Raw genomic sequence first — 25,882 nt, 5'->3', positions numbered from 1 at the left:
CTGTCTATAAGGTGTAAGAACTTTCCTTGATTCTCTTCTAAAATAATTTTTGAGTAAATAATTAAAAACAATGTCAATAAAATAGAACATTCCAGAAGCTTTTCTTTAAAGAAAAAGAAATTCCTAGACACCAACTGTAAGGCAGAATCCATGTTGAAAATACTTATCAGTTAATTTAAACCAGTATGATTTGAACATTGTAGTTATTAAACACAAATATTTGAAAATCAGTAAGTTAGAATATTCAAACCTCCATGTCTATGTCTGGAAATCCTCAGTTTCCAATGCTAACACCTTCCCCTCTCACATCCATTTATCTAAGTTTTTATAATGCACCCATCCCCAGTTCTTGAGCACCTCTTATTGTAGTATCTCAGTGCTATCCAACGTGGCAGAATTTGATTTTTATTTCTTTGTAATTTGACTGATAACATTGTTTATATTTAAGCATTTTTTTCTTATTTTTCGTTTTAAATTTTCAGTTATGGGACGCTCTGGGGCGAGTCAGACAATTATTTAATGACAGTAGACATTGAGATTCAAAAAGTAAAGCTTTATAACCAGCTTTATAACTAGTTCACAAATTGTCAGCATCACATCACATGTCAAAATATACAAAGTAAATATCCTTAAATCAAACACTAATGAGTTCTCAAGCAGCATTTTTCTTACTGGAAATATTTTGACATTGTTTTTTGTGTGTGCGGTGAAATTGACATTTACCAACATGTAGCGATAACCGTCAGATCCTTCCAAGCTTAATTTTGGGCTACAGGTTCCTGCTGTCCCAGAGAAAAACCCTGAATACTGGCCTGTAACTGTGAACCTGTCAACTATATGTCAGGAGAAGGCTCTGACGGTAGGATCCTGTAGCCTATGGCATAGTATCCCAAAGGCAATGGCAGAAAACCCATTGTTCAGAATATTTAAATGTGCTGTAGGAACAGTCCTGAACTGGCCTGGTGGACAGACCATATGACCTGTTAGATCTTTGCTGTTTCTGAATTCTGATTAGAGACTTGAGGCCAGAGTCCACAACCTTTGATTTTGTTGCTCTCTGCATGTGGTCCATGGAAGTTCCTATGCTATCCACGTGCGACTTTGGGCTGGGTGCCTCACTCTATCTAACCTCTTCAACCTCCCTAATATTGATCAGAGAATAACTTTTTCCATGACCACTCTGGATAAAATGACTATGCACTCCCCAAATGTCATCAAACCTCAAAAGGTAGGTCTGAAGGGTAGACAGTGGGTTACATCATTGTTCACACAAAAGACAAACGGTACTATTGTATTGCATGTATTGAACTGGAAGTCATACATTTTTTCATGTCATAGGCAGTGGAGTAAAAGGAGGATCAGTGACAGTGAAGGGATGATTATCATTAGAGGAGGAACATTTACTATTTTTAGGCTTGCTGCAGTTTTTCTGAACAGTAACATTTTGATATTCTGAAATAATTTGCTGCAAAAGTCCTGGGAATGGCTGCAGCTGGTAAGAGAGAATGCAGTTTAAAAATGAAAGGAGTAAGTCCTCTCCCAGAGCTCTCCAGCTACTCTTGCACGTGACACTAACTACAGTTTTACAGATCATAGAATATCAGGGTTGGAAGGGACCTCAGGAGGTCATCTAGTCCAACCCCCTGCTCAAAGCAGGACCAATCCTCAACTAAATCATCCCAGCCAGGGTTTTGTCAAGCCTGATCTTGGCAACGATCCATTTGCAGAATCGAACCGCTCCCAGCCACCCACACGCACGTCCTTTCCTGTGATGGGAACTCAAAGACCCGCATTGCTGCTCAGATTTAAACTTCATCCTTAGCTAGTAGCATCAGCATTCAAATACACAACTGTGAGATGCAAAGGGTGCACTGCTACACACTGCAGTACTCGGGTTACCTTGTGAAATGCTGTTGAACACGCGGAGATGTGAACTTGTCATTCTGCAGCTGGAAGGTTTACAGTTATTATTGAAAAAGATTTAAATGTCATATGGTGGTGCCTAATCCCCAGCACTTCTTCGGGATATCTCACATGTTGACCCAGTTCTGTGTAAGTAAAAGCAGGATGAATGTGAGCTTAGCTGGAAAGGAACCATTTTCTGCATGACTGTCAGTGTGCCATACCTCCTGAGCTGGTTAAATAAATGCTGATGAGGCAACTCAGCTCCTCTCAGAAATCTCTCAGCACCCTCCAGGATCAGACACTATGTTCTGGGCACCACATTACCAGTAAGATGCAGACAAATGAGGGAGTTCAGAAAAGCGCAGCAAAAACTAATAAGGGGATAGAAGAGCTGATTTCTGGGGAAAGATTAAAAGAACTAAATGTATAGCTTGTTTAAGCAATTGCTAGGAAGAGAGACTAAAAAGACTGGGACTGTGTATTTTAGGAGAGGTGAAATGAGACCATAATAAATGGTCTAGAGGAGAAAATCAGGTGCTCCTAGTTAGCATCTCTAGTGCAACAAGACCAAAGGAATGTTCAATGAAAAGCAGCAAATTTTAAAAATGATAAAAGTAGAACACAGTCCATGATGTGGCTGTAGACTCATTGCCACATGCTGACCTTGAGGAAAAGAGCTTATCAGGATACTAAAAAAAGGGGTATTTATATGGTGTGACAAAGTTCCTCCTCTGCCTTGGTGGGTCCTGCGCTTATTGGCGGATTTGCTCTCCTCAAAGGTTCATGGCAGCCCTCAGTTTGGCCACTTTTGCTAGTTCACTCAGCTAACCTCATCACTGGCCAGCATGGGGAAAAGGAAGGAACAATCCCCGCAGTCTCTGCTGATCCACCTAGTGGGTTGGGGGACAGGCCAGGGACCTTCTCCTCTGGTGGGACCCACAGTCCAGGTCAGCTCCTCTTATATCCAATAGAGGGAAGAGGGATGGCAGGAACCCGGGCCTGCCATCTACTCCGGGTTCCAGCCCAGGGCCCTGTGGATCACAGCTGTCTACTGTGTTTCTTGTAACAGCTGTGTGACAGCTGTAACTCCCTGGGCTACTTCCCCATGGTATCCTCCAAACACCTTCTTTATCCTCACCACAGGACCTTCCTCCTGATTCCTGTTAGTGTTTGTACTCCTCAGTCCTCCAGCAGCATGCCCTCTCACTCTCCACTCCTTGCGCACCCCTCACTGACTAAAACGAGGTCCTTTTTAAACCAGGTGTCCTGATTAGCCTGCCTGTTAGGGTATAGAAATTCAGGCCTGTCTGTAAAGGCCTACACTCTAAGAATTTAGGTGTATTCTTATTACTTAGCTAGTTAAAGAGGTATAAAAGAAAGAATCAAAACCACTGTCTGCCAGTGTAAGGGCCTTCTCTTACTGTGGCAGTCTGAGGCCCTGTTCTTAGGCTAAGGCCTTTGGCTAAGCAACAGATGCAGCCATAAGCTGGGAAGCGACCGGTCACATCCTCACATTCCAAACTAATCACATTGAAAAGGTGCTATGGGCTGTTAGGCATTATCAGGACAGGACTGTATTCCTATCACCTCCAGAGAAAGGGAAGAGCCTAGAAGATGTAAAAGGGAACTTAGTGATTATTCTGGAGTCTCCCCTGTTACCTTACCCAGGGGAAAGGGACCTGCTTAATCTAAGGCTAATATATCTGCCTTCTATCTCCCTTGACGTCTTCGAGGAGCAGTGAGCACTGTCCGGGGTTCTCTGCTCGGTGTCCCCGTCAGGTTCCCTTTGTTTGACCCTTTGACCACACTCCTGTTCCTGTTATTTGATTAGTTGTCCCGTGAAATCACTTGGCTTCCAGGTCCTGTGGTCCCCTTAGGCTGGAGGGGGACCCTTTAGCAATGGGTGGGCTTCTGCCTGCCCACTTCGTGGATCCCAATAGGATCACTCTCCTGTACCCATCTGACCTGACCCTGTCACAATGGATAATGAGAACATCCAGGGTTATGTTAGACAGGATAAAAACGTGTTTTTAGAAGGGCTATATGGCCCTGATCCTGCAAACAAGCATGTGTGTCCCTTTACTAGCATGAGTAGTCCTGTTTGTGGTAGTAAAGTTAAGCACATGCACAAATGTTGACAGGATCAAAGCCTATAAATCCTCATGCTTCAAAGCATAAGCTAGTCACCAATTTATGGGAGTAGGGAGAAACTTCCATTTTGGGAAAGGTATTCCATTTATTGTCTGCTATGGGCCTCCTTGCACATTCTGCTGAAGCATCTTAACCAGCCATTGTCAGAGAGAGATTGCTGGACTAGATGATCTGATTTCGGTATGGCGATCCTTTTGTCCCTGTAATAATCACCTATGAGAATTTGAAGAGTTCAAACACCAAAAGAGGAGAGGAATTATTTTAGAGAGTGGTACAAGTGGTTGTAGAGGAGTCAAGGAATAAAGTTAAAAAGAGAAAGTTTAGGCTGTCAGGAACATTTCTTGACTAAACAATAGTAGCCTTTGGAATAGTATCCCAATGGAAGTGGTCAAATTTAAATATTCGTTTAGCGATTATATTAATGTAAAAGATTTAATTAGCTGTGGATTTTTAAAAATCATTTAAAACTAGACTAGAGGAAAGCAGTAAAATATAGATTCTAAGGCCAGAAGGGACCGTTGTGATCATCTAGTCTGACCTGCTGCATAGCACAGGCCAGAGAACTGCCCAAAATAATTCCTTGAGCATGTCTTTTAGAAAAACATCCACTCTTGATGTAAAAATTGTCAGTGATGGAGAATCCATCATAATCCCTTGATAAGTTGTTCCAAAAGTTAATTACCCTTATTTCCTGTGTGAATTTGTCTCGCTTCAGCTTCTAGCCATTGGATTGTGTCAGACCTTTCTCTGCTAATTTGAAGTGCCGCCATGTAGATACTTAGACTGATCAAGTCATCCCTTAACCTTCTCTTTGTTAAACTAAACAGATTTAGCTCCTTGAGTCTATCACTATAAGGCAGGTTTTCTAATCCTGTAATCATTCTCATGGCTCTTCTCTGAACCGTCTCCAGTTTATCAACATTCTTCTTGAATTTGTGGATACCAGAACTGGACACAGTATTCCACCTATTCTACTATTGAACAGTACAGGACCCAAGACAGATCCCTTGTGGAACCTGGTAGATATGCCTGCCCAGTTTGACTGAAAACTGTTGATAACTATTCTGAGTACCTTTTTTCAGCCAGTTGTACACCCACTTTGTAGTAATTTCATTTAGACTGGATTTCTCTAGTTTGCTTATGTGAATGTCATGTGGGACTGTGACAAAAGCCTTACTTAAAATCAAGGTATATTACGTTCACTATTTCCGCCCATTCATTATGCCAGTAACTCTGTCAAAGAAGGAAATTAGGCTGGTTTGCATGAATTGTTCCTGACAAATCCATCTTGGCTATTCCTTATCACCCTATTTTCATCTAGGTTCTTACAAATTGCTTGTTTAATAATTTGTTCCAGTATCTTTCCAGGTATCGAAGTTAGGCTGACTGGTCTGTAATTCCCAGGTCCTCTTTGTTCCACTTTTTACAGATACAGATTGTTTGCCCTCCTCTGGCCCTATCGGACCTCACCTGTCTGCCATGAGTTCTCAAAGATAATCACTAACAGTTCCAAGGTGGCTTCAGCTAGTTCCTTAAGTACCCTAGGGTGACTTTCATCAAGCCCTACCAACTTGAATAGATCTAACTTATCTAAATATTTTGTAACCTGTTCTTTCCCTATTTTCCTATACTAATCTCTTGTAAAGTATCACTGTGAGCTGTTCAACACATGCTTTGCTCCATTTCAGGGGTGGCTGCGTGTCACTGTTAGTTGATGTATTCTCTGTATGGTTCTTTAAAACACTCTGGACTCCTTTGGGGTGAAGTGGGCTCTAGAAATGTAGAAACTATGACTGTCGCTTTATTTTATTCAGAGAGGATGCGCAGCAGCTGTCATACTGCACTACATAGCACATGGTGGATTTCAGTTACAGCTGGTAGATCTAAATTGAAAAGCAGAGCTTTGGGATACAGAATTCTGGACTAGATGAGCTACTCATCTGATTCTCAAAAAGAAAAGGAGTACTTGTGGCACCTTAGAGACTAACCAATTTATTTGAGCATGAGCTTTCGTGAGCTACAGCTCACTTCATCGGATGCATACCGTGAGTTTCCACGGTATGCATCCGATGAAGTGAGCTGTAGCTCACGAAAGCTCATGCTCAGATAAATTGGTTAGTCTCTAAGGTGCCACAAGTACTCCTTTTCTTTTTGCGAATACAGACTAACACGGCTGTTACTCTGAAACTCATCTGATTCTGATGACTTAAAATGCTGAGGATCCTTATCTCTTCAAACATGTTTGTTTAATATAAAGTGGTCTGCTGAGATTGTTTTCACTCCAGAATAACAGGATTTGCTGACTAATGAGAGACAATGAGAGCTTAAGGAGCAGCAATTAACTAAATATACAGGAGGAGGCTGCTGAAATTGCCTTGAGCGCCTAAGGTGTAAAAAGGGAGAGAAACAAACTACTTTAAGGTCAGGTAACTCACCTTCATGTCTGTTAACCAGTAAAATCTCTAAACAGCAACTAGAGCATTCTGCAGTTCCATAGCTATGGACTTTGCCACCTAGGCTACTCATTATCAAAGACTTCAGCCGCCTCCTCAGTGCAAAAAACCCAAACTTCCTTCCTAATCCCTCCCAGTCATAAATGACATGAGTAGATCTGTGCTGGTTGCATTATCTGTTTTCATATTTAATTCTTTGAAAACCTCTTTTTTTGACTTCACTTAATACTGCCCCAGAAAGTAGGGGCCTTGCTGCAGAATTTAGGTGCACTTTACTAGTAAATATGTAGGGCCTTTCCCATGGTAGAATGGATAGAACTCTTGTTACAGCTTTGCTGTCCTGGCTGATTTGCAGATAGAATATGGTGTTGTCTGTATCCTTAAAGCAGGCTCTGCATCATGGCAGAAAATTAAATGTTCCTCTAATCATTTGAAATTCGTGCTCTCTCTACTGGAATGAACAAGATATTCCAAGAAGTCCTGTAAAGGTATCATGTGTCACCCATAACAGTTAATAAAAACTCTTTCCTTTTGGTTAGTAAAGAGCATGAAAAAACAGGTGTTCCATTTAGAAAATGTCCAGGCTAGCAAATGTCCTGCATGATTCTGTCATTCCAAAATAACATGATTTGCACTCTAGTTTCTGGGGACTTCACTTTATATAAGTAATAGGAGCATTTCTCCTCCAGTGTTCCATATTGTTAAGTTCCCTATGTACAGACTTCACATCTTGTTTAATCACATACAGTGTGGGGGGAGGTGACCAAATAACACATGAATTCTTTATTTTTTCAGATCTGTTCCTCAGTCTGCGTGAGAAAATTGGTCCTCAGACATTCTTTTAGCTAAGATATGTTCTGGGATTCATCAGTGTTTGTGATAGTGGTGTGTGTGTTTTGGTTTTTTGGGGTGTTTTTTTGTTTTGGTTTGGTTTTTTTGGTTGTTTTACAAGACCAAGTCCCTCTCCTCTGTACTTGAGCAAACCCCTTAACAAGCACAGGGACCAATTTAGCAAAAGTCTCTGCATTGATAAAGTACTTCGTGTGTTCTAAGACAGTGCTTCTCAAGCTATCTGATGTGGGGGACCAGCAATTTTTTTTTCCAATGTGCGTGCAGACCGGCAGCCAATGGCTTGCGGACCGGCACCAGTCTGCGGACTACCACTTTGAGTAGCACTGTTCTAAGGAACTTTTCCTACTTGATTTCACTGCTCATATCAGAAATGGGGCTATTGCTCACTTTTGCAGGAGTGTGGAGAGGATAGATTATCTGCAGAGCACTTTAAAATAATCAGACGAAAGGCTTGATATAAGTGCATTGGGTGCTATCCTCACAGTGTTGAAATCAAATGGGACTTCTGCCATTGACTTCAAGGGGGCTAGAATTTCACCCAGTCTCAGTATGGGAGAGGGATTAAAGGGTGTTTAACTTATCATGGAGAGGGATAAATACAATTTTCAAGGCTCCATTGCTTGGAATATTTAAAAGTAGGGTTGTTGATTAATTGCAGTTAACTCACGCAATTAACTCAGAAAAGTTAATCGCAGTTTTAATTGCACTGCTAAACAATAGAAAACCAATTGAAATTGATTAAATATTTTTGCATGTTTTTCTACATTTTCAAATATATTGATTTCAATTACAACACAGTATAAAGTATACAGTGCTCACTTGATATTATTTTTATTACGAATATTTGCACTGTAAAAATGATGAAATAGCATTTTTCAGTTCACCTCATACAAGTACTGTAGTGCAATCTCTATCGTGAAAGTGCAACTTACAAATGTAGATTTTTATTGTTACATAATTGCACTCAAAAACAAAACAATATAAAACTTTAACGCCTACAAGACCACTCAATCCTACTTCTTGTTTAGCCAATCATTAAGAGAAACAAGTTTGTTTACATTTGCAGAAGATAATGCTGCCCGCTTCTTATTTACAATATCACCTGAAAGTGAGAACAGGCATTCGCATGGCACTTTTGTAGCAGGCACTGCAAGGAATTTACATGCCAGATATGCGTAATATTTGTATGCCCCTTTGTGCTTCGGCCACCAGTCCAGAGGACATGCTTCCACGCTGATGATGCTCATTAAAAAAATGTGTTAATTAAATTTGTGACTCAACTCCTTGGGGGAGAATTGAATATCTCCTGCTCTATGTTTTACCTGCATTCTGACATATATTTCATGTTATGGCTGTCTCCGATGATGACACAGCACATGTTCATTTTAAGAATACTTTCACTGCAGATTTGACAAAATGCAAAGAAGGTACCAGTGTGAGATTTTTCTAAAGATAGCTACAGCACTTGACCCAAGTTTTAAGAATCTGAAGTGCCTTCCAAAATCTGAGAGGGAGGAGGTGTGGAACATGCTTTCAGTAGTCTTAAAAGAGGAACACTCTGATGCGGAAACTACAGAACCTGAACCACCAAAAAAGAAAATCAACCTGCTGGTGGCGTCTACTCATGATGATGAAAATGAATATGCGTTGATCCGCACTGCTTTGGATCGTAATTGAGCAGAACCCATTAGCAGCATGGACACATGTCCTTTGGAATGTTGGTTGAAGCATGAAGGGACATATGATGAAGTGGGCTGTAGCCCATGAAAGCTTATGCTCTAATAAATTTGCTAGTCTCTAAGGTGCCGCAAGTACTCCTGTTCTTTTTGCAGATACAGACTAACACGGCTGCTACTCTGAAATATGAATCTTAGCGCATCTGGCACGTAAATATCTTGTGACACCGGCTGCAACAATGCCATGCAAACGCCAGTTTTCACTTTCAGGTGACATTATAAACAAGAAGCAGGCAGCATTATTTCCTGCGAATGTAAACAGACTTGTTTGTCTGAGCGATTGGCTGACCAAGAAGTGGGACTGACTGGACTTGTAGGCTCTAAAGTTTTACATTGTTTTATTTTTTAATGCAGTTATTTTTTATACATAATTCTACATTTGTTAGTTCAACTTTCAGGATCAAGAAATTGCACTACAGTACTTGTATTAAGTGAACTGAAAAATACTATTTCTTTTGTATTTTATGATGCAAGTATTTGTAGTAAAAATAAATATAAAGTGAGCACTGTACACTTTGTATGATGTCAAGTATCAGGAGGTAGCTGTGTTAGCGTGTATCCACAAAAACAACAAAGAGTCCTGTGGCACTTTAAAGGCTAACAGATTTATTTGGGCATAAGCTTTTGTGGGTAAAAAAAAAACTTCAATCTAAGAAGTGTTTTTTTACCCATGAAAGCTTATGCCCAAATAAATCTGCTAGTCTTTAAGGTGCCACCGGACTCCTTGTTGTTACTGTACACTTTGTATTCTGTGTTTATAATTGAAATCAATATATTTGAAAATGTAGAAAACATCCTAAAATATTTAAATAAATGGCATTATATTATTGTTTAGCAGCACGATTAATCACAGTTAATTTGTTTGAATTATACGATTAATCGTGATTAATGTTTTTAATCACTTGACAGCCCTACTTAAAAGTAGATTAGATAAAATGCTAGAAAATGTGCTTCAGGGAGTAATCCTATAGTGGCCACAGAACACAGTTCAATGGCCTATTAGCTGTCTCATCTTAAATATTTATACTGCTGTTCCCAAACTATGTTAGATGATAGTTAAGATTGTTCAGTCTAGTCCAAAGGAGATGTACCATTATGCACATCACTTTTTAATGAGAAATTTGGAAATCACTAGCTACGGTTAATTAATAGTGCTGACACCAACAAACCCTGATGGATGGGGAGGTTTAATTTAACTCTTTCTCTGTAGTGATACCTTGATGGAAAACCTGCCAGAAACTCTCACAAGCTCATTGTTCCATCTAAAATACATACAAAATAAGTGGAGGGAATTGCCACAAAGAAACCTAGAGCAAATTGATAAATGAATTATCATGCATAAGAATTTAAGAACGGCCATACTGGGTCAGACCGTGATCTATCTTGCCCTGTATCCTCTCTCTGACAGTGGCCAGTACCAGAACTTCAGGGGAAGTGTACAGAACAGGGCAATTTTGGAGAGCTGTACCCCTGTCTTCCCCTCCAGGCTTCTGTCAGTCAAAGGTTTAGGGTTGCTCTGAGCACGAGGCTACCTCCCTGACCATCTTGGCTAATAGCCATTGATGGACCTATCCTCCATCAACTCACTTAATCCTTTTTTGAACCCAGTTATACTTTTGGCCTTCACAACATCCCAGGGCAATAAGTTCCACAGATTAATTGTGCATTGTGTGAAAAAGTATTTCCTCTTCTTTATATTAAACCAGCTGCATGCACTTTTGAGCGTATCATGTACCTGCCCTTACCCACTGGTACTTTTTTCTTAACTTGAAAATTGACTTGTTTTCAAATATTTTGCGTATGCTTGCAGCTACTTTTGTGGGGACACTGCATTTAGGGAGGGATCTGCTTTTAATTTTTGCTTGCGGCCTCTTCCAAATTTCATTACATCCTTACGGCCTATTGAGCTGAGATATGGGCACCCTTTGGGAAAAATGGGACACAGTCACGTGCAGCAAGACAATTAGCAAATCAGTTAGGAGTCTGTAATGAGAACTAATGAATCTATAAGTAGCTATTCATGTCTACACTGTTTAGTGGCACCAGGTACAGACGTTAGAGGGCTTATTCCTTTACCCGCTTACTTCCCTAGTCCTTCTCACATGAATAGAGAGCACCAATACCCGAAGTCCGAAGGTGCAAACAATTCCATGTTTATTGGGGTGAACTTCCAGCAAGCATGATTCCAGTTTCCTTCCTTAGTGTCCCCCTTCCCAGCTCTGGCACCACAGAGCCTTGCCTGTGTCCCTGTTCCTATTCCCCCTCCCATAGCAAAACATGATTCCAATTCCTCCACCCCTATTCCCCATTCCCATTCCCCCCTTTCTTCCTGATTGACTGCAGACTGCATAGTAAAACTTGAGTTCTGCTTAGGTATACCTTTACCAATCATTTTACTGAAATTTAACTAACCAATCCTAACATATTATAACATGATTATCTAACCAATTATATCCCACCACCTTAATTAGTTTATACCCAACACAATTAATTATACAGCAGACAGAAACAATCACAGAACCAGACAGATTATACAGACAAACAAAAGGGAAATGAGGACTACAGTGATAGAACAACAAAGAAATGAGGATTTCACATCCCAACTATTGATAAGTGAGTTCTTGCCAGACAGGATGCTATCAAACTAAGTTTCCTTTTACATCTTCTAGGCTCTTCCCTTTCTCTGGAGGTGATAGGCATTATCAGGACAGGACTGTATTCCTAACAGCCCATAGCACCTTTTCAATGTGATTAGTTTGGAATGTAAGGATGTGACCATACATTTCTCAGTTTATGGATGCCTCTGCTGCTTAACCAAAGGCCTTAGCCTAAGAACAGGGCCTCAGACTGTCATAGTAGGGGAAGGCCCTTACACCGGCAGATATTGATTTTGATTCTTTCTTTTATACCTCTATAACTAGGTAAGTGATAAGAATACACCTAAATTCTTGAAGTATAAGCCTTTGCAGACAGACCTGAATATCTATATCCTAACAACTCTGAGTTTGTATACTATACAGCTGTATTTGCAAATTGAAGTAACATTGTTAAACAGAAGGTAATTAAATAATCTACTGAAAGAATGTGGTGATGTCTAGCCCAATGAAAATAAATGTCACTCTTCCGGAAACCCACCCCGTGGTAGGTGTGGTTGGTCTATTAGGCCAACGCGCCTTAAATCAGAATCAAATATAGGTAATCCCATCTCCTGTAGGTGGGCTCTTTGGAATAACAAGCCACAGTGAGCAGGGACTACAGAGTGCGTGTAAGTGTATCCGAGGCTTAGATTGAAACTCGACTGCTAGGCATTTGTTGTGGAGAAAAAAATCCTGACTTTGAGGTGGGAGTGCTATAAAAAGGCTTTTTGATTAAAGGACAAAGATTTGATATTTGCATCAAATGAGTGCCGTGCTTTTCTTTGCCTGAAAAGTCCTCTCTTGTGAAGGCACAGAGTTCAACAGCAGAACCAAATGCGTTATACTGAATGACTCACTGATGTAAGCACAGGAAGAGAATCAAGCCCTTGGGTTGATCTCGCTCCAACTTTGAACAATTCTATTATTTCCCATTTTTTGCAAATCCTGCATAGTATTTCTAGGCCTTTTAATTTTATTCTTCTAGACATGAGCACTAACGTCTTCTCTTGAACCATGGGGAGCAGTGGGCTATTGCCTGCTCTCTTTTCCCATCACAAAACACATACTCTAGAAATCAAGTCAAATGAAACATGGCAAAGATAAACTATAATCATAAGAGGTGTAAGATCCATTTGCAGTGGGTGCCAGGAGTCACCTGGTGACACTGTTGCATAGTCTTGTATGTTCTTTTTCTAATGTGTGAGCAGTTTCTGAAGACATGCTGTGATGTTAGTTTTGTGATGCATAGTCTATTTAGGGGTGCTGTTGCAAACAGCAGGGACATTTGATCTCTGCCTGCATCTCCCTAAAAGTCTTATTTACCCCTTGGTACCAGAAGTCCTGAAGCTGCAGTTGAAGGGCCCCTTACTGCAAGCACATGCTTGAGTAACTTGAGTAGTGTACTTAGTCTTATTGACTTCAGTGGATCTGCTCATGTGAGTTAAGTTACTCATTTTTTTTGTATGCATTTGAGGACTGGGCCATAGTCATTAGTGTATCTTGTATTAGTTTTGCTACTGGCAAATCTGGACTATCATATCATATTGTATCACCAGCCAGTTACAGCACAATTAGTATCACACACAGCCCTGTCTCATACAGTATTCTCAGTTGGCCTATATTAAAGCCGTATAGAGAATCCTTCTTTGGCTCAGCTCTCTCACCACAGACATGGTTCCTCACTGTCCTGCCCTTTGTGCAATCACACCTGTGCAAAAGAGGCATTACCCACTACCCTGTTACAATAGTAGTGTTTTACACATCCTTTCTACAGGCGTGAATGGAGAAACAGGCCATGCACATTTTTTCACACATCTCATCCAGGCTCAAACTGCCCATGCTTTTTGTAATTGCCATAAGGAGTGGAGAAGAAATCGCCATATGTCAGTCATCAGAGGAGCAAGGGCTTTGAAGATTTGTCAGTCTCTTATTCTTAAAAGCACAGAGGTTTACATGCTGAGCTCAGTCACTGCTTCTACTTGCTACATTTGATCGTGAAATAGAGAATTTCCAGTACAGCACACTCCAGCCTTGACATTTTGCATTGGTGTCTGGAGTGAGGAATTCTGCACATAAGCCTGACCATGTTTTTCTCTCTACAGGTCAAATCAAGAGAAAGAACACTACCAGATGAAAGGGAGTTTTGTGCTGCTGTCAGGACAATAACAGAAGCGGTCAAGCTAAAACTATCAGATCTTAAATACCATTGTGCCCATAAAAAAAATGGAATGCATGGTCCATACAGGCTGGTATTTAAAGACAAGCGTTCTGCTAGCAAAACAGGTTTCCTCAGTTCAGTATCGAAGGAGCCCATTACAAATGTTGTTAATGCCACAGAGGTGATCAGCAAACTGCAAATGGAAGAGGCCACTCTGAAGAGGGAGCTGAAGCGGCTGCAGGAAGAGTGCAGACATAAGCTGGATGAGATTGCAGAAGGGCTGGTTGGAGTGATTTGTATCCCACCTATGAAGAGATAAGTTCTCTTCAAGAAAGGACAAGGGAATAGAGCTGTTTGATCAGAAGACATATTACAAACCATGGTCTGAGAGTGGGTAAAACGAAGAGCTGAATGTGGTTCTAATTCTCAGCCTTGAAAACAAAATTTGTCACTTCTTTATAATATGCACTGGGGCCAGAACACTGCACCCTTAATGGTTCTGTCTGCTGTCCCTTATTACTTACCTTACCAATTAAATTCTGCAGCAGGTTTTAGAGGGCGTGGGGTGTTTTTAAATCTCTCCATGTAGATTTCTGATGCTTCTGCCAGGCACAGGCTCACTTTCAGAACTCTCTGTTTCTAGACACACGGTATTTGCAGGTCTGCAGACTGAAATACTAATTGCATTCAGCATTTACCAGCAAGTGAGCGTATTTATGACTCATAAAACCCCAGATACTGAGCAGAGATGAGTGCGGCCTTCGATGCTGAAAGGTATGCAAAGCACCAAGAATGTGCAGAAAAGGCTGCTATTTAGTTCAGCTAGTTATATATTGTGTGGCAAGGCACAGAATACATACAATTATCACAAAACAGATACAAAATGCTTAGTAGCAAATAAAAGTGACATCTTCTATATACACAGGCATGATGCACTTCAAATGATCAGATTCTCTATAGAAACACCCATTTTTATTAAACTATGTATTCAGTTATGAAGCACAGTAATATAATTTATATATTCACTAGAGAATGGTTTCAGAGTAACAGCCGTGTTAGTCTGTATTCGCAAAAAGAAAAGGAGTACTTGTGGCACCTTAGAGACTAACCAGTTTATTTGAGCATAAGCTTTCGTGAGCTACAGCTCACTTCATCGGAAGCATCCGATGAAGTGAGCTGTAGCTCACGAAAGCTTATGCTCATGTAAGGTTTTATGTTTTATGTTTGTTTTATGCTCATGAAAGCTTATGCTCAAATAAATTGGTTAGTCTCTAAGGTGCCACAAGTACTCCTTCACTAGAGAATGTTTCTGTAAAATAGAAATAAGGCCTTAAATTCCAGGTTTTAAGAAACCCATCGTCTACATCTGGAGACATCCCCCCCAGAAAGTAAAGCCTTTCATTTGACAGTAGCTTTTCATCCCTTTCTGTTTGCTTTCAGTAAGAAACTGCTTTTATTCTTGTGATTTTCCTTCAGAAATAAAAACACAATTTGCTTTTCATTTGTGAATTGCAATGAGCAGCAGGATTACCTTAGTTTAGATTTCTGTCCATTACTCCCAGCTCTTCTGTTTGGGTGATTAACAGTTGCCTGTGACTCAAAAACCAAAAGTAAAAGTGCATTTAAGGACATTATCATGTTCAAGTATTAGCATCGTCATTGTTGTGAGATGAAGTAAGGTTGGGGGAGAAGGGCAAGGACTGACTCTTCATTCCGCTGCCAGATCTGAATTCTCTGCTGAGTTGCACTATCATTGGCATTTCTCGTGCATTGTGCATGGGTGTCAATGACGATGCCAGGTGTAAGACAGCGGAGAGCAAGAGCTGGGTGCCCAGCCTTGGCCCAACTGAAAGCCATGTCACCAACCTACCAGAGAACACAGGAGTGCACTTCATTTGCATAATGTGGGCCAGAGTGTAGCTACCCATGTCTTCAGTACGGAGGTCGTACCATATTTCCCATAGACCAAAGCAGAGTGGGGTGCAGTGGTGTGTGAAGCCTTTGTGAGCCACGCTGAAGGCTGGGCTCCCATGTACTGGGGTACCTGAGTGCACTAGTAGAGTAATCCAGCTATTGTGGCAGGGATCACATGGGCTCTGGCCAGGGCTCACCATAGTGCGGCCTTGAAACTAGCCGATGCTGTGAGAAAGTTTAGTTCTGTGCGTAAGCCCCAAAGAAGTAGAGAGAATGATTGTATTAATACTTATGTCCCCAAACTTAATATTAATCCCCAAACTCTTCTCCCCGGGATACTCCCCACAGAACCACGTCCAAATGCCCTACACAGAGCTGGTTCTGCACTCTGCAGCTCTAGCTCATCTCTAGCCTGTTGCTCACCAGTCTTGTCATATTGTTGTATGCCAAGCTTGTATCCACTTAAGCTAGCAATCATTACTCTGGTTTTAATACCAGGACATGAACTCATTTCCTAACTGCAAATATTTGTCAGTACACAGTAGTTACAATGCAGTGTGTTTTTAACATTCACCGGACAATCCCATTTCAGTCTAGACTGGAACTGGCAGAGCATGGGTGCCCTACTTGACCCTGATTATTTCCTCTCTGGAGAAATGTAAAAATTGTGTTGCTATAAAAACAGCCACAAAGAGTCCTCGGCAGCTGTATTTACTGCATGACACAAGCAAATCATATTCACAGACAAGCTGTGTTATTGAAGGGACGCTGTCAGAACAAACCTTAAATCCACTATTACTGGTGCTGGGGCTGTCACCTAGCAATGTTAAAACTGGAATCATCTGAAAAACCAATTGTCTTTATGCCACTGATGCCATTTGGTTACTTTTTGCACCTGAGACCATCCGGGCAATGAAACTAGCCAGTTTAACTTTCTTGGCCTGATTTCCGATGGCCTTGCATCTCGTGTACTCGTTCGCACAATGTATAAAGTGGGTTTAAAATGCTGCCACCGCCATGAGTGGAGAGGTCTTCTTTGAGTGCTTGCTCATGTCTGTTCCATAGTAGGTGTGTGTGCTCACCACATGCACCGGCGCTGGAAGTTTTTCCCTCAGTGGTATCCATAGGGGACCAGCTCTGGCACCAACTAGAGTGGTGCACGTATGCACCAGTATAAGGAGCGCTGCCAGATCCTCCGTCCCTCAATTCCTTCTTACCGCCAGTGTCGGTGCAGGAATGTCTCCTTGCCTTGGCTTGTCTCCTTGCCTCCTTACCTTCTCAACTGTGCCTAGTTGTGAATCATTTGTGGATAGTTATTAGAAAGTTTGTAGAGTTTATTAGTGCCTAAGTTAGAAATAGTTAGTCCCATACAGGATTTAGCCTAGGGACAGGGCATGCCCCAACCCCTGGGCTTCAAACCTTGTGACCGCTGCAAAAAATCTGCTAGTCAGCAATTCCCATCAAAGCTGCCTGAAGTGCTTAGGGGAAACCCATGTGAGTGAGAAGTGTCGCATTTGTAAGAGCGTCAGATCACAAACCAAAAAGGAGCGGGACATTCAACTTAGAGCATTCTTTATGGAGTCAGCCCTTGCACGAGCCTCAGAGCTGGCTAGATCAGCCTTCACTCCAAGCACTGCAGCCTCAGTGCAGAGCGCACTGAAGGCACTGACCTCCGTCTGGCACCGATCCGATCCCTATCCCCAGTACCGGCTAAAAAGCAAAGAAAGGCCAGGAGAGGGCGTTCACCTACATCCTGTAAAGGGAAGGAGTCAGTCAGAGGAGAGTGCGGGGCAGTTCTTCCCCTGTGGATGGTGGCCAGGCCTCAGCATCCATTGAGTTGTAGAGTCCTCTTCAAGACCCGCCTGCCGCCCTGGGAAGTCGCAGAAGCACTCGGCACTTGGCAGTGCCGTCCATGCTGGAGGCCTTTCAGGCCACTAAGAACATATTGTCCTTTCCGGTGCTGCTCACGTCGGCCCGCGAGGTGCCCCTGTCATAACCATAAGGGTAGCCTAAAATTCCTCCTTACCTGTAAGGGGTTAAGAAGCTGAAATAACCTGGTTGGCACCTGACCAAAGGAACCAATGGGGACAAAAGATACTTTCAAATCTTGGGGGGTTAGGGGAGAGGCTTTATTTTGGGTTATTTGTTTCTGTGTTTGTTTGCTCTTGGGACTAAGAGGGACCGGACATCAACCCATGTCTTCCAAACTGTTCTGAACCAGTCTCTCATATTCCAGAAATTGTACGTACAACCAGGCAAGGCGAATTAGTTTATCTTTTACTCAACTTGTGAATTTTCCCTTTGCTGGAGGGAGGTTTATCCCTGTTTTGTTGTAACTTTGAAACTAAGGCTAGAGGGGTTTTTTCTGTGTTTTGTGCATCTTTTGTTACCCTGTAAAGTTATCTTCCAACCTGATTTTACAGAGGGGATATTTACCTTTTCTCTCTCTTTTTTTTAAATACAATTCTTCTTTTAAGAACTGATAGATTTTTTTTTTCAGTGTCCAAGGATCCAGGGATTTAGGTCTGTGTTCACTTTGTAACCAATTGGTTAGGATATTATTCTCAAGCCTCCCCAGGAAAGGGGGTGTAAGGGTTTGGGGGGATATTTGGGGGAACAGGAACTCCAGGTGGTCCTTTCCCTGGTTCTTTGTCTAAATCACTTGGTGGTGGCAGCATACTGTTCAAGGACAAGGTGGAGTTTGTGCCTTGGGAAAGTTTTTAACCTAAGCTGGTAAAAATAACCTTAGAGGGTCTTGCATGCGGGTCCCTACATCTGTACCCCAGAGTTCAAAGTGGGGAAGGAACCCTGACAGCCCCATTTGAGGGTTATACCCGCCCTGGAACCCTTCCAGTGGTCACCATCCATGCAGCACCGGTCTCTGCTGCAGGGGGTGCCCCCCCCAGCGCTTGCCTGAACAGCACCACCAGCCCCCGGATACAGGTCGGCTTACCTATCTAAGTGCTCGTCATCATTCCCCAGACTCTAGGCAGCGTTCCCCATGATCCCGGCGTTGATCACCGGCTGTCTGGTGCAGACTTGTGGAGACACATCGCCAGTCCCCAGAGTCACGGTGCCTGGAGCATCCGAGTTAGTCTCCAAACTCACAGCACCACTCCAGAGAGTCGAGACACCAGTCCCTGGAGTCCCGTCACAGGTCTCCGGATCGCCAGTACGGATCCCTGTGGGCATGTTGACAGTGTCCGAGATCATAGAATCATAGAATATCAGGGTTGGAAGGGACCTCAGGAGGTCATCTAGTCCAGCCCCCTGCTCAAGGAGGACCGATCCCCAATTAAATCATCCCAGCCAGGGTTTTGTCAAGCCTGACCTTAAAAACTTCTAAGGAAGGAGATTCCACCACCTCCCTAGTTAACGCATTCCAGTGTTTCACCACCTTCCTAGTGAAAAAGTTTTTCCTAATGTCCAACCTAAATCTCCCCCACTGCAACTTGAAACCATTACTCCTTGTTCTGTCATCTGCTACCACTGAGAACAGTCTAGAGCCATCCTCTTTGGAATCCTCTTTCAGGTAGTTGAAAGCAGCTATCAAATCCCCCCTCATTCTTCTCTTCTGTAGACTAAACATCCCCAGTTCCCTCAGCCTCTCCTCATAACTCATGTGTTCCAGTCCCCTAATCATTTTTGTTGCCCTCCGCTGGACTCTTTCCAATTTTTCCACATCCTTCTTGTAGTGTGGGGCCCAAAACTGGACACACTACTCCAGATGAGGCCTCACCAGTGTCGAATAGAGGGGAACGATCACGTCTCTCGATCTGCTGGCAATGCCCCTACTTTATACACCCCAAAATGCCATTGGCCTTCTTGGCAACAAGGGCACACTGACTCATATCCAGCTTCTCGTCCACAGTAACCCCTAGGTCCTTTTCTGCAGAACTGCTGCCGCGCCATTCGGTCCCTAGTCTGTAGCGGTGCATGGGATTCTTCCGTCCTAAGTGCAGGACTCTGCACTTGTCCTTCTTGAACTTCATCAGATTTCTTTTGGCCCAATCCTCTAATTTGTCTAGGTCCCTCTGTATCCTATCCCTACCCTCCAGCGTATCTACCTCTCCTCCCAGTTTAGTATCATCTGCAAATTTGCTGAGGGTGCAATCCACACCATCCTCCAAATCATTTATGAAAATATTGAACAAAACCGGCCCCAGGACCGACCCCTGGGGCACTCCACTTGACACCGTCTGCCAACTAGACATGGAGCCATTGATCACTACCCGTTGAGCCCGACAATCTAGCCAGCTTTCTACCCACCCTATAGTGCATTCATCCAGCCCATACTTCCTTAACTTGCTGACAAGAATACTGTGGGAGACCGTGTCAAAAGCTTTGCTAAAGTCAAGGAACAACACGTCCACTGCTTTCCCCTTCATCCACAGAACCAGTTATCTCGTCATAGAAGGCAATTAGATTAGTCAGGCATGACTTGCCCTTGGTGAATCCATGCTGACTGTTCCTGATCACTTTCCTCTCATCTAAGTGCTTCAGAATTGATTCCTTGAGGACCTGCTCCATGATTTTTCCAGGGACTGAGGTGAGGCTGACTGGCCTGTAGTTCCCTGGATCCTCCTCCTTCCCTTTTTTAAAGATGGGCACTACATTAGCCTTTTTCCAGGCGTCCGGGACTTCGCCCAATCGCCATGAGTTTTCAAAGATAATGGCCAATGGCTCTGCAATTACATCCGCCAACTCCTTTAGCACTCTCGGATGCAACACATCCGGCCCCATGTACTTGTGCACGTCCAGCTTTTCTAAATAGTCCCAAAACACTTCTTCCTCCACAGAGGGCTGGTCATCTCCTCCCCATGCTGTGCTGCCCAGTACAGTAGTCTGGGAGCTGACCTTGTTCGTGAAGACAGAGGCAAAAAAAGCATTGAGTACATTAGATTTTTCCACATCCTCTGTCACTAGGTTGCCTCCCTCATTCAGTAAGGGGGCCCACACATTCCTTGACTTTCTTCTTGTTGCTAATATACCTGAAGAAACCCTTCTTGTTACTCTTAACGTCTCTTGCTAGATGCAACTCCAGGTGTGATTTGGCCTTCCTGATTTCACTCCTGCATGCCTGAGCAATATTTTTATACTCCTCCCTGGTCATTTGTCCAATCTTCCACTTCTTGTAAGCTTCTTTTTTGTAAGATCAGCAAGGATTTCACTGTTAAGCCAATCTGGTCACCTGCCATATTTACTATTCTTTCTACACATCGGGTTGGTTTGTCCCTGTAACCTCAATAAGGATTCTTTAAAATACAGCCAGCTCTCCTGGACTCCTTTCCCCCTCATGTTATTCTCCCAGGGGATCTTGCCCATCAGTTCCCTGAGGGAGTCAAAGTCTGCTTTTCTGAAGTCCAGGGTCCGTATTCTGCTGCTTTCCTTTCTTCCTTGTGTCAGGAAGATGTCGATCTTCTCGCTCCCATTCTCACTCCCGACTCATGGAGTGGCGCTGCTCTCAAAGTGTGAGGTGTTGATCGCCAGGGTACCATCACCGATCAGCCAAGCGACGACAACAGTCACCAGAGTCACGGCACCAAGAGCCATCATCCCTGTGTAGGTCCCTAGCAGAGGTCTGTGGAGAGGGCTGACGGGAAAGGGGTAGACAGGCAGCATCAGTACTGTCCTGGTCCCCCAGACAAGTCTCCCCCTCTTCAGGCTCTGAAAGTGAGGAGGAAGATCTGCCTGCAGGCCAAGGCCACCCACCAGGGGCATTGGCATTTCCCTCTGGGCCACCTGAGGCCTCATGGCCCCAGGGCCAGTGGCCGGTACTCTGGCAGCTATGGAACCCCTGGGAGTTTTCCCCAACCGATGCAGTGGCACCAGTTAGTATCAGGGGCATGTGAAAGACGGTCAGCGACAGTCTCCAACCCGCCCAGACTTGGAAGCAGAGTCAGAGCAAGGTCCCCAGGGACAGCCAGCTTCAGCTGAAGTTCCCTTGGCAGAGGCAGCGGAGTTGGCAGACACCCTATACCCGCCTCATCATCTTTGTCATCGCCCAATTAGGTGATAGCAGGGCCTTCCCATGCCGTTCTCCGGGATGATGCAAGGGCTCACCGGGAGCTTCTGAAGAGAGTGGTATAGAACCTGGGGCTGGAAGCCAAGGAGTTGGCTGAACCCTCTGACTCCCTGTTTGATGTGCTAAGTGCAGCAGCCCCTTCCAGGATGGCATTGCCCGTCCACAAGGGCGTGGTGAAACTGATCAAGTCCCTGCAGCAAACCCCCTTTCTCTCCACCTGTTTGGAAATGGGGGGCAGGAAAGTACTACATCCCTGCTAAGGGGTTTGAATACCTGTATATCCACCATACTCCAAGCTCACTGGTTGTATCAACAACCAATGAGCACAATAGATGAGACTAACGGGGCTCAACGCCTAAGAATAAGGAGGGAAAAGAGGCTCAATCTCTTTGGCAGAAAAATTTATTCTACGGCCAGCCTCCAGCCGAGAGTGGCCAACCATCAGGCCCTTCTTGGCCGTTATGATTTTAGTATTTGGCAGTCCATGGCCAAGTTTGTGGACTCGCTGCCAGAGGAGCTCAGGAAGGAGTTCCTGGTGATCCTTGATGAGGGTAGGGCTGTGGTCAGAGCTGAGGCCTTCAAATGGCCTCGGATGTGGCAGACTCTGCGGCCTGGACCATGGCTTTGGCCATTTCCATGAAGCCTGCATCCTGGCTACAGTCATCAGACCTTTCAGTGGAGGTTCAGTAGTCCATCCAGGACCTCCCATTAGATAGCATGTCACTGTTCTCGGAACAAACAGACAGCAAATTACATGGCCTGAAAGACTCTAGGGCTACCTTGCGCTCTCTGGGCCTTTACACACCGGCACCTGTGAGAAAGTGGTTCAAGCTGCAACAGTCCCACAGGTTCAGGAGTCCATTCCAATTGGAGCTCTTCCGCAAGAAGGAAAAGGGTTACAAGCACCAGGAAGGCCGTCAGCCAGCCCACTCAGCTCACTAGAGCTTTACCCACAGCAAATCGGGTAACAAGCAGGCATTTTGAGGGTGCGCTCAAGGGTGACCTTCCAGCATGTATCCTGGATGCAACACCTCTGTTATTTTCCAACCATTTGTCCCCCTTCATCACTGCCTGGGCCTCTATAAAATCAGACCGATGGATCCTCAGCACAGTAGCAGGGGGATATACGCTCCAGTTTATTTCTCTCTCTCCCCCCACCCTCGTTCCCTGTCCCTCTTCAGGGATCCTTTTCACGAGTGTCTGCTCGCTCAGGGGATACAAGGTCTCCTGCAGGTGGGTGCCATGGAGGAAGTCCCCTTACACCTGTGCGGAAAAGGGTTTTACTCCCACTATTTTTTGATCCCAACCTGGGGGGGGGGGTTGTCTATGCCCCATTCTTGACCTGTGAAACCTCAACAGGTAGAGGAGCCAACTGGGGGGGAGCTTTTCTATACCTGCTGCTCACAAACCGGGAAGAATTAGTGGGGGAAGCAAAAGTGGATGGGAATCTGGGAGGCAGTGACCATGAGTTGGTTGAGTTCAGGATCCTGACACAGGGAAGAAAGGTAAGCAGCAGAATACGGACCCTGGACTTCAGGAAAGCAGACTTCGACTCCCTCAGGGAACTGATGGGTAGGATCTCCTGGGGGAATAACATGAAGGGGAAAGGAGTCCAGGAGAGCTGGCTGTATTTCAAGGAATCCCTGTTGAGGTTACAGACACAAACTATCCCGATGTGTCGAAAGAATAGTAAATATGGCAGGCGACCAGATTGGCTTAACGGTGAAATCTTTGCGGATCTTAAACATAAAAAAGAAGCTTACAAGAAGTGGAAGATTGGACAAATGACCAGGGAAAAGTATAAAAATATTGCTCGGGCATGTAGGAATAAAATCAGGATGGCCAAATCGCACCTGGAACTGCAGCTAGCAAGAGATGTTAAGAGTAACAAGAAGGGTTTCTTCAGGTATGTTGGCAACAAGAAGAAAGCCAAGGAAAGTGTGGGCCCCTTACTGAATGAGGGAGGCAACTTAGTGACAGAGGATGTGGAAAAGGCTAACGTACTCAATGCTTTTTTTGCCTCTGTCTTCACAAACAAGGTCAGCTCCCAGACTGCTGCGCTGGGCATCACAGCATGGGGAATAGGTGGCCAGCCCTCTGTGGAGAAAGGTGGTTAGGGACTATTTAGAAAAGCTGGATGTGCACAAGTCCAAGGGGCCGGACACGTTGCATCCGAGAGTACTAAAGGAATTGGCGGATGTGATTGCAGAGCCATTGGCCATTATCTTTGAAAACTCGTGGCGAACAGGGGAAGTCCCGGATGACTGGAAAAAGGCTAATGTAGTGCCCATCTTTTAAAAAGGGAAGAAGGAGGATCCTGGGAACTACAGACCAGTCAGCCTCACCTCAGTCCCTGGAAAAATCATGGAGCAGGTCCTCAAAGAATCAATCCTGAAGCACTTACACGAGAGGAAAGTGATCAGGAACAGTCAGCATGGATTCACCAAGGGAAGGTCATGCCTGACTAATCTAATCGCCTTCTATGATGAGATTACTGGTTCTGTGGATGAAGGGAAAGCAGTGGATGAATTGTTTCCTGATTTTAGCAAAGCTTTTGACACGGTCTCCCACAGTATTCTTGTCAGCAAGTTAAAGAAGTATGGGCTGGATGAATGCACTATAAGGTGGGTAGAAAGTTGGCTAGATTGTCGGGCTCAACGGGTAGTGATCAATGGCTCCATGTCTAGTTGGCAGCCGGTATCAAGTGGAGTGCCCCAAGGTCGGTCTTGGGGACGGTTTTGTTCAATATCTTCATAAATGATCTGGAAAATGGTGTGGATTGCACTCTCAGCAAATTTGCAGATGATACTAAACTAGGAGGAGTGGTAGATACGCTAGAGGGCAGGGATAGGATACAGAGGGACCTAGACAAATTGGAGGATTGGGCCAAAAGAAATCTCATGAGGTTCAACAAGGATGAGTGCAGGGTCCTGCACTTAGGACGGAAGAACCCAATGCACCGCTACAGACTAGGGACCGAATGGCTAGGCAGCAGTTCTGCGGAAAAGGACCTAGAGGTGACAGTGGACGAGAAGCTGGATATGAGTCAACAGTGTGCCCTTGTTGCCAAGAAGGCCAATGGCATTTTGCGATGTACAAGTAGGGGCATAGCCAGCAGATCGAGGGACATGATCGTTCCCCTCTATTCGACATTGGTGAGGCCTCATCTGGAGTACTGTGTCCACGCTACAATAAGGATGTGGATAAATTGGAGAGAGTCCAGCGAAGGGCAACAAAAATGATTAGGGGTCTAGAACACATGACTTATGAGGAGAGGCTGAGGGAACTGGGATTGTTTAGTCTGCAGAAGAGAAGAATGAGGGGGGATTTGATAGCTGCTTTCAACTACCTGAGAGGTGGTTCCAAAGAGGATGGTTCTAGGCTATTCTCAGTGGTAGAAGAGGACAGGACACGGAGTAATGGTCTCAAGTTGCAGTGGGGGAGGCTTAGGTTGGATATTAGGAAAAACTTTTTCACTAGGAGGGTGGTGAAACGCTGGAATGCGTTACCTAGGGAGGTGGTAGAATCTCCTTCCTTAGAAGTTTTTAAGGTCAGGCTTGACAAAGCCCTGGCTGGGATGATTTAATTGGGGATTGGCCTGCTTTGAGGAGGGGGTTGGACTAGATGACCTCCTGAGGTCCCTTCCAACCCTGATTTTCTATGATTCTATGACTCTCTGGATTCAGCCATTCTCAATCTGAAAGACACTTACTTTCACACATTGATATTTCATGGACACAGAAGGTTCCTATGATTCATGGTTGGGACTGCCCACTACCAATTTGCAGTACTCCCCTTTGGCCTAGCAGCGGCACCTAGGGTGTTTACAAAGTGCATGTTGTTAGTGGCAGCCTACCTCAGACATTGGAGTATCCAGATCTACCCATACCTCAATGACTGGCTCATCAAGGGCCACTCCAGAGTCCACATTCAGCACAGTGTCGAGACGTTGCAAGCCACCTGTCAAGCTCTGGCCTGTTACCTGGAGTTCTTTCAACCCAAAGCTCTTGGTAACTTTTACTCTATGCAAGGTGGTGTCAGGAAATCAGGTG

The 25,882-nt window shown here is 44.0% G+C and overlaps 1 protein-coding gene across 3 annotated transcripts in view; it reads left to right on the top strand.

Annotated features, from left to right (window-relative positions):
• TEDC1 (tubulin epsilon and delta complex 1) overlaps positions 1–25,882 on the top strand; it is a 188,079-nt gene that overhangs the window by 144,701 nt on the left and 17,496 nt on the right. For 2 of the 3 annotated variants that reach the window (XM_084637025.1, XM_084637023.1), the window contains one exon: positions 13,836–16,817. The exons of the other annotated variant lie outside the window; for it this stretch is intronic. In XM_084637025.1, the coding sequence (XP_084493151.1) occupies positions 13,836–14,210 (375 nt within the window). In that variant the 3' untranslated portion in view covers positions 14,211–16,817. Of the gene's footprint in view, positions 1–13,835; positions 16,818–25,882 lie in introns of those variants that run through there. 3 annotated transcript variants of the gene reach the window in all.

The sequence above is a fragment of the Lepidochelys olivacea genome (genome assembly GCF_965140295.1).
Source record: "Lepidochelys olivacea isolate rLepOli2 genome assembly, chromosome: 8".
Lineage (NCBI taxonomy): Eukaryota > Metazoa > Chordata > Testudines > Cheloniidae > Lepidochelys > Lepidochelys olivacea.
Note: the sequence above shows the minus strand (reverse complement) of the source record. Positions and strands in the feature narration are given on the sequence as shown.